The sequence below is a fragment of the Sarcophilus harrisii genome, chromosome 1 (assembly GCF_902635505.1).
Source record: "Sarcophilus harrisii chromosome 1, mSarHar1.11, whole genome shotgun sequence".
NCBI lineage: Eukaryota > Metazoa > Chordata > Mammalia > Dasyuromorphia > Dasyuridae > Sarcophilus > Sarcophilus harrisii.
The window spans coordinates 655597476-655610238 of NC_045426.1; the positions used below are offsets into that span (position 1 = coordinate 655597476).

The 12763-nt window shown below is 40.1% G+C and overlaps 1 protein-coding gene across 2 annotated transcripts in view; it reads right to left on the reverse strand.

Moving 5' to 3' along the window:
- Positions 1–12763, reverse strand: part of TJP3 (tight junction protein 3) — a 59607-nt gene that overhangs the window by 35252 nt on the left and 11592 nt on the right. The window contains exon 1 of one of the 2 annotated variants that reach the window (XM_031947862.1): positions 4827–5172. The exons of the other annotated variant lie outside the window; for it this stretch is intronic. Coding sequence (XP_031803722.1) covers positions 4827–4847 — 21 coding nt within the window. The 5' untranslated portion in view covers positions 4848–5172. Of the gene's footprint in view, positions 1–4826; positions 5173–12763 lie in introns of those variants that run through there. 2 annotated transcript variants of the gene reach the window in all.

Genomic DNA, 12763 nt, shown 5'->3' on the forward strand with positions numbered 1-12763 from the left:
TCTGATTTTTCTTGCACAACATGACAAATATGGAAATATGTTTAAAAGTGCATATATTTAAAGTATATCAGATGCTTGCTATGGGGGGGGGGAATGAGGGAGAAAAATTTGGAACACAAAGTTTTTACAAAAATGAGTGTTGAAAATTATTTTTACTTGTATTTGGAAAAAATGTATCACTATCAAAATTTGTGAATGTTATGCCCCTCACCCCATTTCCTTGTACCCAGTAATAAACTCTTTAGTTATATTTCATGATTTTTCTGGCTGCATGTCTCTTTAGACAAGAACTGACAGTACTTGTTTTCTTCATTGGAATGTAAACTCACTGTGAGTAGGGATTGTTTCATTCTTTGTACTTTTATCCATGTGATTAGTTCAATTCTTGGCACATAGTAGGTGATTAATAAATGCTTGTTGATTAAATGATATGTATGTAAAGTCCTTTGGAAATCTTAAGGTGCTTGTAGTATTCCCTCTCCCTCAGTCCCAGACATCCAAATACTTGTCAAGCCCAGTGAATAATTTCAATGTTGTCACTCAATAAGCATTTATTTATAGGATATTTATTTATACCTACTAGTTAGCAAAGTACCAGAGACACAAAGAAAGATAACCTCCTGCTTTCGAGCTGTCTAAGTCTACTATATGCCAGGCATTTTAACAGATAAAAAAACAAAAACAAAACAAAAAAAAAATGAAAAAAAAAAAAAAAAAGACAAAACAAAACAAAAAATTAAACAATTTCTGCACTCAAGTAGCTTACATTCTAAAATCTGAGGTATTATGATGATGCCAGTTAATTACTCAGAAACTTTCAAGGGCTTTTCATTGCCTAGTAATTAAATTACATGTACCCTAGCTTCTTACCTAAGGTCCTCTGCAATCGACATCTTGACTTTGGTTCTCCAGATTTGTGGAATCTGGAATAAATTCCTTTCATTTCTGAATATTGACATCCTTCAAATACCTCTTTTACCATGGATTCTTCCCTGACACTCCTCAGCCCTATCCATGATCCCTCCCTCCTTAATCTAGGCTTCAGCTTGACCTGAGTACTTAGCACTTTCTAACTTGTCTCACCACATAGCAAGCATTTAATATGTTTGACTTGAATGGTTGAGTTGAACTGCAAGTTCCTGAAGAACACAGGCTGATTCAGTCAACTTTGTAAGCACCAGTTTCAAGGAAGGGTCTGTCTACAAGTCACAAACTTAACACTTAACACTTAACAAGGGTACAACAAATCTCAGGGAGAAGGCTCTGTAGGAAGCCAGAAGGTAGGAGGGGGAAAAGGATCTCTCATAAGCATTAAAATTTCCCCCAGGGGGCCTTATTTTTAAAAGAAACCACAGGAGGACCCTGGAGAAAGCAGGTGCCAGGTGTTTCACTTTGTTCTCTCCCCATTCCCCTACCTAATGCTCTAGTCATTGAACTCCTGGCCCCAGCCCAGTGTGCCACCCTCTGGGTTGACTTGCCCAGGCCTGTTTCCCATCCCCAGGGGATGTCAGCTTGTGTTCCTTTTGTGCTATCTTGGCATACCTCCCCTTCTTGGTTTCCCTGGCAGCTTCAAACTCTCTGGGGGTTCAAACAGTTGGGGGTAGCTGACTATAAGGTTATGGGGACAGAGGCTTGTGAATGGTAGTGAGAAACGGATCTCAGGAACAACCAGTGTAGTCTGTGGAATGAAACAGGCAAATAATGGGCACTGGTGCCCATTCTAGTACCTAGAGTAAGGATAGGAATGGTATCAAGGTTGAGCCTAAGAATTCCTGGGAAGGAAAGGAGGATGACATAATGGAAAGCAAAAAAGTGTGTGAAATGGTCATCTATTATTACAGCAATAACAGTTGCACATGGAGGGGAAAAAGGAAGGCAAAGACAAAGAGTGAATCTAAAATAGACAAAAAAAGACGCGGGTGAAACTGAGAAAATGGAAGGAAATCATGTTTAATGAACAATCCAGAGACACAGAAAGACAGTTAAAGTGTGATAGAATGGAGCTGGATTCAGATCTTGCCTCAAGTACTTACTTAACTGGGTGTTCTTTTCTTTCTATGTCTCATCAGTAAAATGAGGGGATTGGGCAGACAAGATTGCTTTCAACTCTAAGAGACACTACAAATAAAGAAGGAAATACACAACCTCTCTTTTTTTCAGTAAAAATGAGCATTGCCTCAGGTAAACTGAGACCTATTAAAGACTTAATTTACAAAGGCCAAAGGCTCTCACTGCATCCAGGGCCATCTCCAGTCATCTTGACTTACATCTGGCCATTGGACCCAGATGGCTCTGGACGATAAAGTGAGGCAGATGACTTTGCACAGCCCTCCCTCACTTAAATCCAATTCACTTACATGTCATAGCATCACCTCCCTGATGGTTCTCTTGGAGAACAAAGGACAAACAATAATAAGTTAGGTAGGTTTCTGTTGATGTTTGTTTTCAAGGAGAGTGGAACTTCTGAAATGACTTTATTGGAAATTGGTCATTAAATGCAATGGTTTGAAAAAACTCCTGTTTAGTGGAAGAACAATTTGCTGTACACCCCCCCTCCACCTCCCCAAGATGCTTGGTACTCAAAACCTCAAATTCAGCTCCACATCCCACTTAGGAAGTGACCAGTTGGCCCCTCCTAGGATCATGGGTCAGTAGATACTACTTAAGCTATTAAAAGGGTTTCTTTTTTTGTTTTCTTCCTCCTCTTCCTCCATGTACCTTTCAGATAGAAAGTAGTAGGATTTTTGGAGTTCTAGTTACACACTCCCCAATCCCTAAAGAAATATATAATCACAGACTCATAAAATAGCAATAATCAAGGGTGGAGAGGCTATTAGTGGAGTTAAGAATTGGTGCTAGTTGCACTCAGCAAAGCAAAGTAGACATGCAAAGACCGGAATGATCTAAACTGTGTTTTGACCAAGAGATTCTACTTCTAGGAATTTGGTGCCTCAAGTATTGTTAAAAAAGAAAGGTTCAATAGGATGAATACAGAGAGGCTTGGAATGACTTACATGAACCTATGCTAAGTGAAATGAACAGAATCAGGAGATCATTATACACTTCAACAATACTATATGATGATCAATTCTGATGGGCGTGGCTCTCTTCAATAATGAGATAATCCATATCAGTTCCAAATGATCTATAATGAACAGAACCAGCTACATCCAGAGAAAGAACACTGGGAAATGAGGGTGAACTACAACATAGCATTTCCACTCTTTCTGTTAGTTTGCTTGCATTTTTTTTTTTCTTCTCAGGTTATTTTTACCTTCTTTCTAAATCCGATCTTTCTTGCATAGCAAGATAACTGTATAAATATGTATACATATATTGTATTAAACATATACTTTATAACATATTTAACATGTATGAGACTACCTGCCATCTAGGGGAGGGGGTGGAGGGAAGGAGGGGAAAAAAATAAAAGCTCTATCCTTTTGCAATAAAAAGAATTGAAAATAAATTGATCAGAAGTGGCTAGACAAATTTGCGGTACAAGCATGTCATGGAACATTATCAGCCTGTAAAAAAATGACCAATTTAAGAGAAACAATGAAAAGATTTATATGAACTGATACAAAATGAAATAAGTGGAATCAGGAAAATACGAGCTTAGTTTACACAATGAAGACAATAACATAAATGGAAGGAACTACTATCCCATAAGTCTTAAAAAAAAAGTGTGAAGTGTTTTGCAGAGGTAGAGGTCCATGGGAGGATTATAGCATGTTAGAATTTTTCAGTGCTTTGCTGTTTTTCTCTTCTACATCTCCCGCCCCCCCCCCCCTCTTTTATTAAAAGAGTGGCTCTTTGGGAAAGGGAGGCAATAGAAGTAGAACAAAGGATAAAGATTTTAAAAGTCTATTTTTTTTTTAAATCACTTCCAAGTTTGAATTTCCTTATAATCAGGGATAATAAAATTACTCACATTCCAATAGAGATTTCTTTATAACTACCCAGCAAAAGGGTAATGTGACCAGGAAGGCAAAAGCCCCATTGAATCTGTAATTGCCTTAGGGTGACCGTGACTTGTCCAAAAACATACAGCAAATACGAAGTTTAGCCTGGGCCTCAGGACTCCAGACTCACAGGCTGAGGGCTCTTAGCCCTAGCTTGCCTTCTAGAGTATTCCCGGAAGCCTAGAATATTTTTTTCCCAGGGGCCTCAGCCCCAAAGCCTTTTCGGCTCTCTCTCCGCCCCTCTTCCCCTTTCCCTCCCACAGTGGCTATTGAAATTCAGGATTAAAATGCAACTGCCTGGGAGAAGGAAAAAAAAGCTTGAAGGCACAAGGGGGGCGGGACAACTAGGTTTAGAGATTTTCCTTAGTACAGGTTCAGCCAAATCAGGGATTGATAATTAGGATTTAGAGCAGAAAGAGATTTGGGAGAACTCGACCTGTTTTTACAAATGAGGAAACTGAGGCTCTGGGAAGTGACTAACCCTAAAAAAAAATATTTTTTTTTTGGGGGGGGGGCACTGAAAAGGAGGGAATTGGCTTGAGGAAAGGGCCAAGAAGGGAGAGAATGAGAGCTCAGTAGTGCATTCTTCAGCTTATCCATAATTGTGTCCTAGAGCTATTTCCTTTTTCCTTTAGGGTCTCAGTTTCTCTAGCTGTAAAATGGGGCAGGATTACCGACAGGATTTTGGTCTTTTTCTGTTCTAATAGTTCGGAATTCTAGTTACTGAGGGTGTTCGTGAGTGTGTGTGGCCCTTTCCAAGAGATCCTGGCTAAACAGCTACAAAGAGGTCAGATTATTCACCCCTCCTCCCTTTGCAATGCCCCAGGGGTTCTCCTTCCCCTTATCTGGTCCGGCACTCACCTGAAATCTCACCGCCATCATACACCCGGGAGGTCCTTCAGCTTCCCAGCATGGTGGGTGGCTAGAAACCCTTCAGAGTTTCCTTTGGGACCCCAGGAAGCTGTTAACTCTGCTGTACGCGAGGGAGAACTGGGGGAAGGAAACTTGGCGCGGGGAGCCCAAATTCTCCTCCCTGTCCGTCTCAGTCTCAGCTACACCTGCTCCTCTTCCTCCTCCGCCCCTGCCCGGGATACCTTGCCCCGCCCCGAGTAGGAGCCAGAGACACGCCTTCAAGATGGCCAGAGCCCTTTCCCAGCCCCGGGGCCGGCCCTAACTTTGGCACCTGTACTCCGAGTGGATGGAAATTCCAGGCCAGGTTTTCTCTTAGCTACTGGCCCAGGGCCAGGGGAGGGGGTGGGGTAGATCAGCTAGAAGAAAGAGTAAGTGGCGAGCCAACCGCTAGCCCCACCTGAGATTCAGCCCCGCTCCCCTCTGGGCACCGTCTCCCACTAGCCAGGTCCCGGCTCACCCTAGCCCCGCTGTGAGATCGGAACTTGGGGGGTTGGGTCTTTGCTGATGTTTGACCAGAGTGGAGAGCGGGTGGTTTGTCTTTGAGGGTTTTCCAGAAGGGTCTAATCGGACCGTCACTAGAGGCTGGCAGTCACCATGCTAGAGTTTTGCTTTGGCTCTGAGTGGCTGGGAAACAACCTAAATTCAACCCTTTCGTCTTAGCAACGGAGAAACAGATTAAGAGGGGAAGTGCCTTGTTCCTCTAGTAGGTTCAAAGAGCCACCACCATCTTCTGTGAGTCTCATCAACATCCTTAAAACACTTTAAGGTTTTAAAGTGCCCCTCATCTTGCCCCTCATCTCCCCACCCACTCTTTCATTCATTACTCAATCCCTTGCTTTCTGCTTTCTAACATCACTCAACTGAAAGAGCACTTTCCAGGACTACTAGAGGCTTAGTCCAATCAATAAGGATTCTTTTGGTTGTTCTCGTTTAGTAAAGTCCGATTCTCAGTGATCGCATTGATGTTCTTGGCAAAGGTGGTTTGCCATTTCCTTGTCCGACGAGGACTATTTTATAGAGGAGGAACTGAAGCAAACAGGCATCATGACTTGGCTAGGGTCACACAGAAAGTACCTGTCTGATGTCACATTTGAACTCAGATCTTCCCGCCTCCAAGCCCGATGCTACGGAAAAAAGGTAACAGTCCCAGCCCCAAAGGAGTTACATTCTTGGAGGGGAAGAGGATGAGAACTCCCACAAAGATAAGTAAATACGAATGCTATACAAGCGGGTGTGGCACTAGTACCAAGGAGTGGATTGGTTAAATCTGGAAATAAGTGGCACTTGAGCAGAGCTTTGAACTAAGGTAGGGTTTTGGAGAGGCGGTAACGTGGCAGAAGTAGGGGTTTTGAGGGCTGCACCAGAAATCGGGAAAACCAAAGTTCAAATCCAGTCTGAGACACTTACTACCTGTGTAATCATGCGCAATTAACCTCTGCCTCAGTTCCACATCTATAAAATGGGATAATAATATTTAGGTTTGTTATGAGAGATTTACAAAGTGCTTTTCAAATCATAAATGCTACATAAAACTGTTATTACTCTAACCTTCTATGTTTTACCCCTTCGAACCCTAATTTTGTGACCTATTTCTACATGCTTCCTACTTTTTAGAGCTGATAATCAATTCTGAATTCACTTTCTTTCCTTTCCCTGTTTGATTTCATAATTAACTAACTTAACTCCATAGCTGTCTTCCTGGAGACCCCTTGCTTGCCTGTCCTATGATTTCTCCATGCCTTGATTATAAGTCAGTAAACATTTATTAAGAACCTACTATATGCCAGCCATTGTGTTAATTTCTGCGGATACAAAAACAGGCAAAAGACAATCCCTGTCCTCAAGGAGCTCATAACCTAGTTGGGGAGACAACAAAGAAATATGTACAAACAAGATATGTATGTATATGTATACATGTATACATATACACACATATAAAAGACATATATAATAAAAATGAATAGAAAGTACTTATAATTAAGAGGGGTTAGAAAAGAGTTCCTGTAGAAGTTGGGATTTAAGTTGGGACTTGAAGTCAGGAGGTGAATATAATAAGGAAGAATATTCCAAGCATGGGCAAAGGTAGAGTTGGGAGATGAAGTGTCTTGTTGCCGGGAACAGCAAAGAGAACATGTAGCAGAGTAAGACCTCTTTAGGAAAATCAGGATGAATTGGAGGAGAAACATGTAGCAAACAGACCCACTAGCATGTCATTGTAAGAGTCCAAGCATGATGTGCTTCATCAGAGGAGAGAAGGGGATATTGCAAAGGTGAAATTGCAATGGGTTGTTTCTTGGCAATAGGTCCAATATAAATGGTAAGAGATAGAGATGAAAACCTAGGGAAACACAAACTAGATAAGCCTGGGGGACTGGGGGGGATGGTGGTGCCTTTGACAGTAATAGAGAAGTTTGGAGAGGGGAGGAGCTAAAGGGGAAAGAAAGAGTTTAGTTTTGGACATATTTCAAACATGCAAGATGTTTGAGAAACTATTGTAGCTGAGACAATTGGGGTTAAATAACTTGCCCAGAGTCACACAGTCAGTGTTAAGTGCCTGAGGTCAAATTTGAACTCAGATCCTGACTTCAGGGTTGGTGCTCTATCCACTGCACCACCTAGCTGCTCCTATCATTTCTCTCTTTATACCAATGATTCTCAAATCTACAAAAAGAGAGAGAGAGACAGAGACAGAGAAATGATGAGGTCACTAAGTGAAGTGGTGGAAAGGAAGAAGAGACCCAGTATAGAGCTCAGTGGACTACCTAGGATTAGTGGGTGTGAGCTAGATGAGGATCCAGCAAAGACTGAGAAAGAGTGGTCTGAAAGATAGCAGAACCAGGAAAGAATAATGCCCTGAAAACCTAGAGCGAAGAGGGTAACAAGGAGAAGAGGGTGATTCAACAGTGTCAAAGACTGCAGGGAAGTCAAGAAGAATGAGGATTGAGAAAAGGCCATTAGATTTGGCAAGAGGAGATCACTGGATAACCAAGAAACCCAATTCAGTATTTCTCCACCCCTCACTCTCAGAGCTTCTATTCCGGGGTTACTGAATGAAGTTAGATACCACCTTTTGGCTACCTCATTGTTTACTGAGAAACTCAAGGCCATTGTCTTTGAACTCCTTTGAATTTCCTTTTTTCTTCACTTTAAAATCCTTGGACATTATTGATGCTCTCTACTTTATTCTGATAAATAGATGGTTGAAACTAATCCCAACCCTTCCAGATACTAATCCTCTTTAGCAGAGTGTTCTCTCAACCATTCCTTTATATCAAATCTTCAATTTCTCCTTATCTATGAGTCCCATCCCTACTGACTTCAAATATACCCAAGGTTTAGCTATTAGTAAAAACCTTCACAACACCCTATTCACTCAAGTTATCAATTGGAACCCTGGACTCTGCCACAGGGTATTACAGGTAAACTTTTGCTCTATCTAGAAAAGTTCTGGCACATGTAGCTCCTTTTTTTTTTTTTTTTTTTTTTTTTTTTTTTAGCTCCCCTTTATATGTCTTCTCATTAGAATGTAAACTTACTTGTATTTTGTAACTACCTTCCACTAATCCCCCCCCCCCCCCCCACTCCCAGCTAATAGAAGTGCTTGGCACACAGAGCTTACTTAATAAATGCTGCTGTCCTCCTCCTCCTCTTTTTTTTTTTTTTTTTTTATTATTATAGTAACTTTTTATTGACAGAATCCATGCCAGGGTAATTTTTTTTTACAACATTATCCCTTGCACTCACTTCTGTTCCGATTTTTCCCTCCACCCTCCACCCCCTCCCCTAGATGGCAAGCAGTCCTATATATGTTGAATATGTCCTAGTATATCCTAGATACAATGTATGTGTGCAGATCCAAACAGTTTTCTTGTTGCATAGGGAGACTTGGATTCAGAAGGTAAAAATAACCAGGGAAGAAAAACAGAAAATGCACACAGTTTACACTCATTTCCCAGTGTTTTTTCTTTGGGTGTAGCTGCTTCTGTCCATCATTGGTCAATTGAAACTGAATTAGGTTTCTTTGTCAAAGAAATCCACTTCCATCAGATTACATCTTCATACAGTATCGTTGTTGACGTATATAATGATCTCTTGATTCTGCTCATTTCACTTAGCATCAGTTCATGTAATTCTCTCCAAGCCTCTCTATATTCATCCTGCTGGTCATTTCTTACAGAACAATAATATTCCATAACATTCATATACCACAATTTATCCAACCATTCTCCAATTGATGGGCATCCACTCAGTTTCCAGTTTCCAGCCACTACAAACAGGGCTGCCACAAACATTTTGGCACATACTGGTCCCTTTCCCTTCTTTAGTATCTCCTTGGGATATAAACCCAGTAGAAACACTGCTGGATCAAAGGGTATGCACAGTTTGATAACTTTTTGGGCATAATTCCAGATTGCTCTCCAGAATGGTTGGATTCGTTCACAACTCCACCAACAATGCATCAGTGTCCCAGTTTTCCTGCATCCCCTCCAACAATCATTATTTTTTCCTGTCATCTTAGCCAATCTGACAGGTGTGTAGTGGTATCTCAGAGTTGTCTTAATTTGCATTTCTCTGATTAATAATGATTTGGAGCATCTTTTCATATGACTAGAAATAGTTTCAATTTCTTCATCTGAAAATTGTCTGTTCATATCCTTTCACCATTTATCAATTGGAGAATGGCTTGGTTTCTTATAAATTAGAGTCAGTTCTCTATATATTTTGGAAATGAGGCCTTTATCAGAACCTTTAACTGTGAAGATGTTTTCCCAGTTTATTGCTTCCCTTCTAATCTTGTCTGCATTAGTTTTGTTTGTACAGAAGCTTTTTAATTTGATGTAATCAAAATTTTCTATTTTGTGATCAATAATGGTCTCTAGTTCGTCTTTAGTCACAAATTTCTTCTTCTTCTACAAGTCTGAGAGATAAACTATCCCATGTTCCTCCAATTTGTTTATAATCTCGTTCTTTATGTCTAAATCATGGACCCATTTTGATCTTATCTTGGTATACGGTATTAAGTGTGGGTCTTTTTTTTTTTTTGCTGAGGCATTTGGGTTAAGTGATTTGCCAGGATCACACAGCCAGGAAGTGTTAAGTGTCTGAGACCATGTTTGAACTCAGGTCCTTCTGATTTCAGGGCTGGTGCTCTATCTACTGCACTACCTAGTTGCACCTCTCTCCCTCTTTTTAAAGCCAAAATCCTTGAAAAAGCTATTTATTTGTTTGCAAAGTATAAAGAAAATAATATCGTTTCCCTTACAACAATGTATGAATAAGTTCATTATGGAAACTGAAGTTATAGGGCCTTGACCTTTGGTCATCTTCACAAAGGAAATATCTTGAGATTAGCAGGAGAGAATAAATTATACCCTTTGGGCCCATCAGGCAATTGAGTAGTTGAAGGTTAGAGTTTAATGTTGGTTTCGATGTTGAAGGTAGTTGTGGAAGAGGACTCCTACACTTTTGCCTGAGGGGATTTTTTGGTCTTCAGAGTTATATCCACTATGGAAGGGGAACAGACACTTTCCAGACAGATATGGCTATAGATAGTAACTATGTCACCTGAGAAAATGACTGATAGAAGACACTAATTGCACTTTCAGTTTACGGAATCCTTGCCTCTGAAGATCTTCACTCTCAATCTATTGCCCTGCCTGGTTTCAACTCCACACAAGTTACCACTCCCAGAATTAGCTCATCACTTCTAAATTTGACACCCAGCTGCTAACTCAAACACCATTTCCCTTTAGCCTTCTCTGTCCTCTGAGTAGCAAGAACTGGAGAGCAGATTCCTTTCTTTATGGGGGTGGAAACTGGACTCTGCTCACCCCAATTTGCATCTGATGCCCTTCCTGGTATCAATTCCATGGAACAAGATTCCCTAGGATCAGGTAGCCCTGATGTCCCATCCCTTTCCCAGCTTTCCCATCTCCTTTAGCATATAAACTCTCTGAGGGCAGGGAAGTCTTTCTTTTTTATTAATTGTATCTCTAGGACTTAGCACATAGTAGGTAATAAATAAATACATATTGGATTGGGTTACCTTCCAGTTAACAACTTGCATTTAAAAAGTACCTACTATGTGCCAGGTACTGGGCTAAGCATTGTTTCCCCATTAGTTCTATAGTTTCCCCATTAGCGTGTGAGCTCCTTGAACACAAGGGATTAGGTTTTTGTCTGTGTATTCCCAAGGCACATAAGTATTTAATAAATGTTTGACTGAATTTTCTTTCTTTCCTTTTTTTTTTTCCTGAAGCAATTAGGAGTGTTAATTGTCTGAGGCCAGATTTGAAGTTAGATCCTCCTGACTTCAGGACTGGTGCTCTATCCACTACACCAACTAGTTGTCCCAACTGAATTTCTTACTTCCTTCAAGATCCAGTTCAAGGGTTACCTTCTACATATTGTCTTCCCTGAGTCTTCCAATTGTCAGTGCCTTCTCTCCCTAAATATCAATAAATATTTTTTTTTATTTTACCTCTGGATCCCTACCACCTAGGGAGTTGAAATCTGACAGGGTAGCAGATGCAAAGAGAAGTGATCTGAGTCTACTTTCTGCACTCGGTAAAGGAAGGTATTAAGAGAAGTTTGTAATCTGTTCTCCAGCCCTCCATTCAGAGGAGAGAGAAGGTTTAGGGAGGTGGCTTTAGTCAAAAGACTTGAGTTAGAAACAATGATAAGTTTAGAAGTGATGAGCTTATTCTGGGAGGATTTTGGAACAGAATGGAAATGGATCATATGATCATACATTAAACTTGGGAAGAAGCTCAGGGGTTATCTAGTCACTTTACTGACTGTATTAAAAAGTTAAATGACTTGTCCAATGTGTAAATAGCAGACCTAGGATTTAGCTTTAAGTCCTCAGATTCTAAAAAAACAGTCTTCTTTCACTTATCCCCCTATTATTAATGAAATAATGTCAGATATGGGAAACAACAAAAAGCTCAGTTGGCTAGAATCTTCAGTTTGTGAAGGGGAAAATGGTATAATAAACTTAGAAATTTAGGCTGGAGCTAGGTGGGAAAGGGCTTTGGAGGCTAAATAGAGTTTGTGTATTTTTCCAGAGGAGACATCAGAGTATTTCAAGCAGAAAATAACAATCAGACTAGACTTTTTTAGAGTCAAATATGGATAGTTTTTCTCAGTCCTCATTTCTCTTTGAAACTGTATCATTTTACTGATGCTGAGTCAAGTAAGCAAGAAACTGGAAACAGTGGATGCCCATCAGATGGGGAATGGCTGAATTATGATAATGGAATATCACTGTTCTATAAGAAATGAAGAACAGGCTGATTTCAGAAAAGCCTGGAAAGACTTACATGAACTGATGCTAAGTAAAGCAAGCAGGAGCAAGAAAACATTATACACAGTAACAGCAAGATTATTTAATGATCAACTGTGATAGACATGGTTCTTCTCAAAAATGGGGCAATTCAAGACAATTTCAATAGACTTGGAATGAAAAATGCCATCTACATCCATAGAGAACTATGGAGACTGAATGTGGATTGAAGTACGGGGTTTTCACCTTTTTATTTGTTTGCTTTTTCCTTCTCCTGTTGTTTTTTTTCCCCTTTGCTTTGATTTTTTTTTTTTTTTTTTGCACATGACAAATATGGAAATATATTTAAAAGGATTGAAAATGTTAAGCAATGTTCAGATTATTTACTGTCTTGGGGAGAGAGATAAGGAAGGGAGGGAAAAAATTTGGAACACAAAGTTTTACAAAAATGAATGTTGAAAACTATCTTTACATGAATGGAAAAATAAAATACTATTTTAAAGAACTCTGGGAGATGACTAAAAACCATTACATTGAATTCCCAATCCCTATATTTATGCACACCTGCATTTTTGATTTCCTTCACAAGCTAATTGTACAA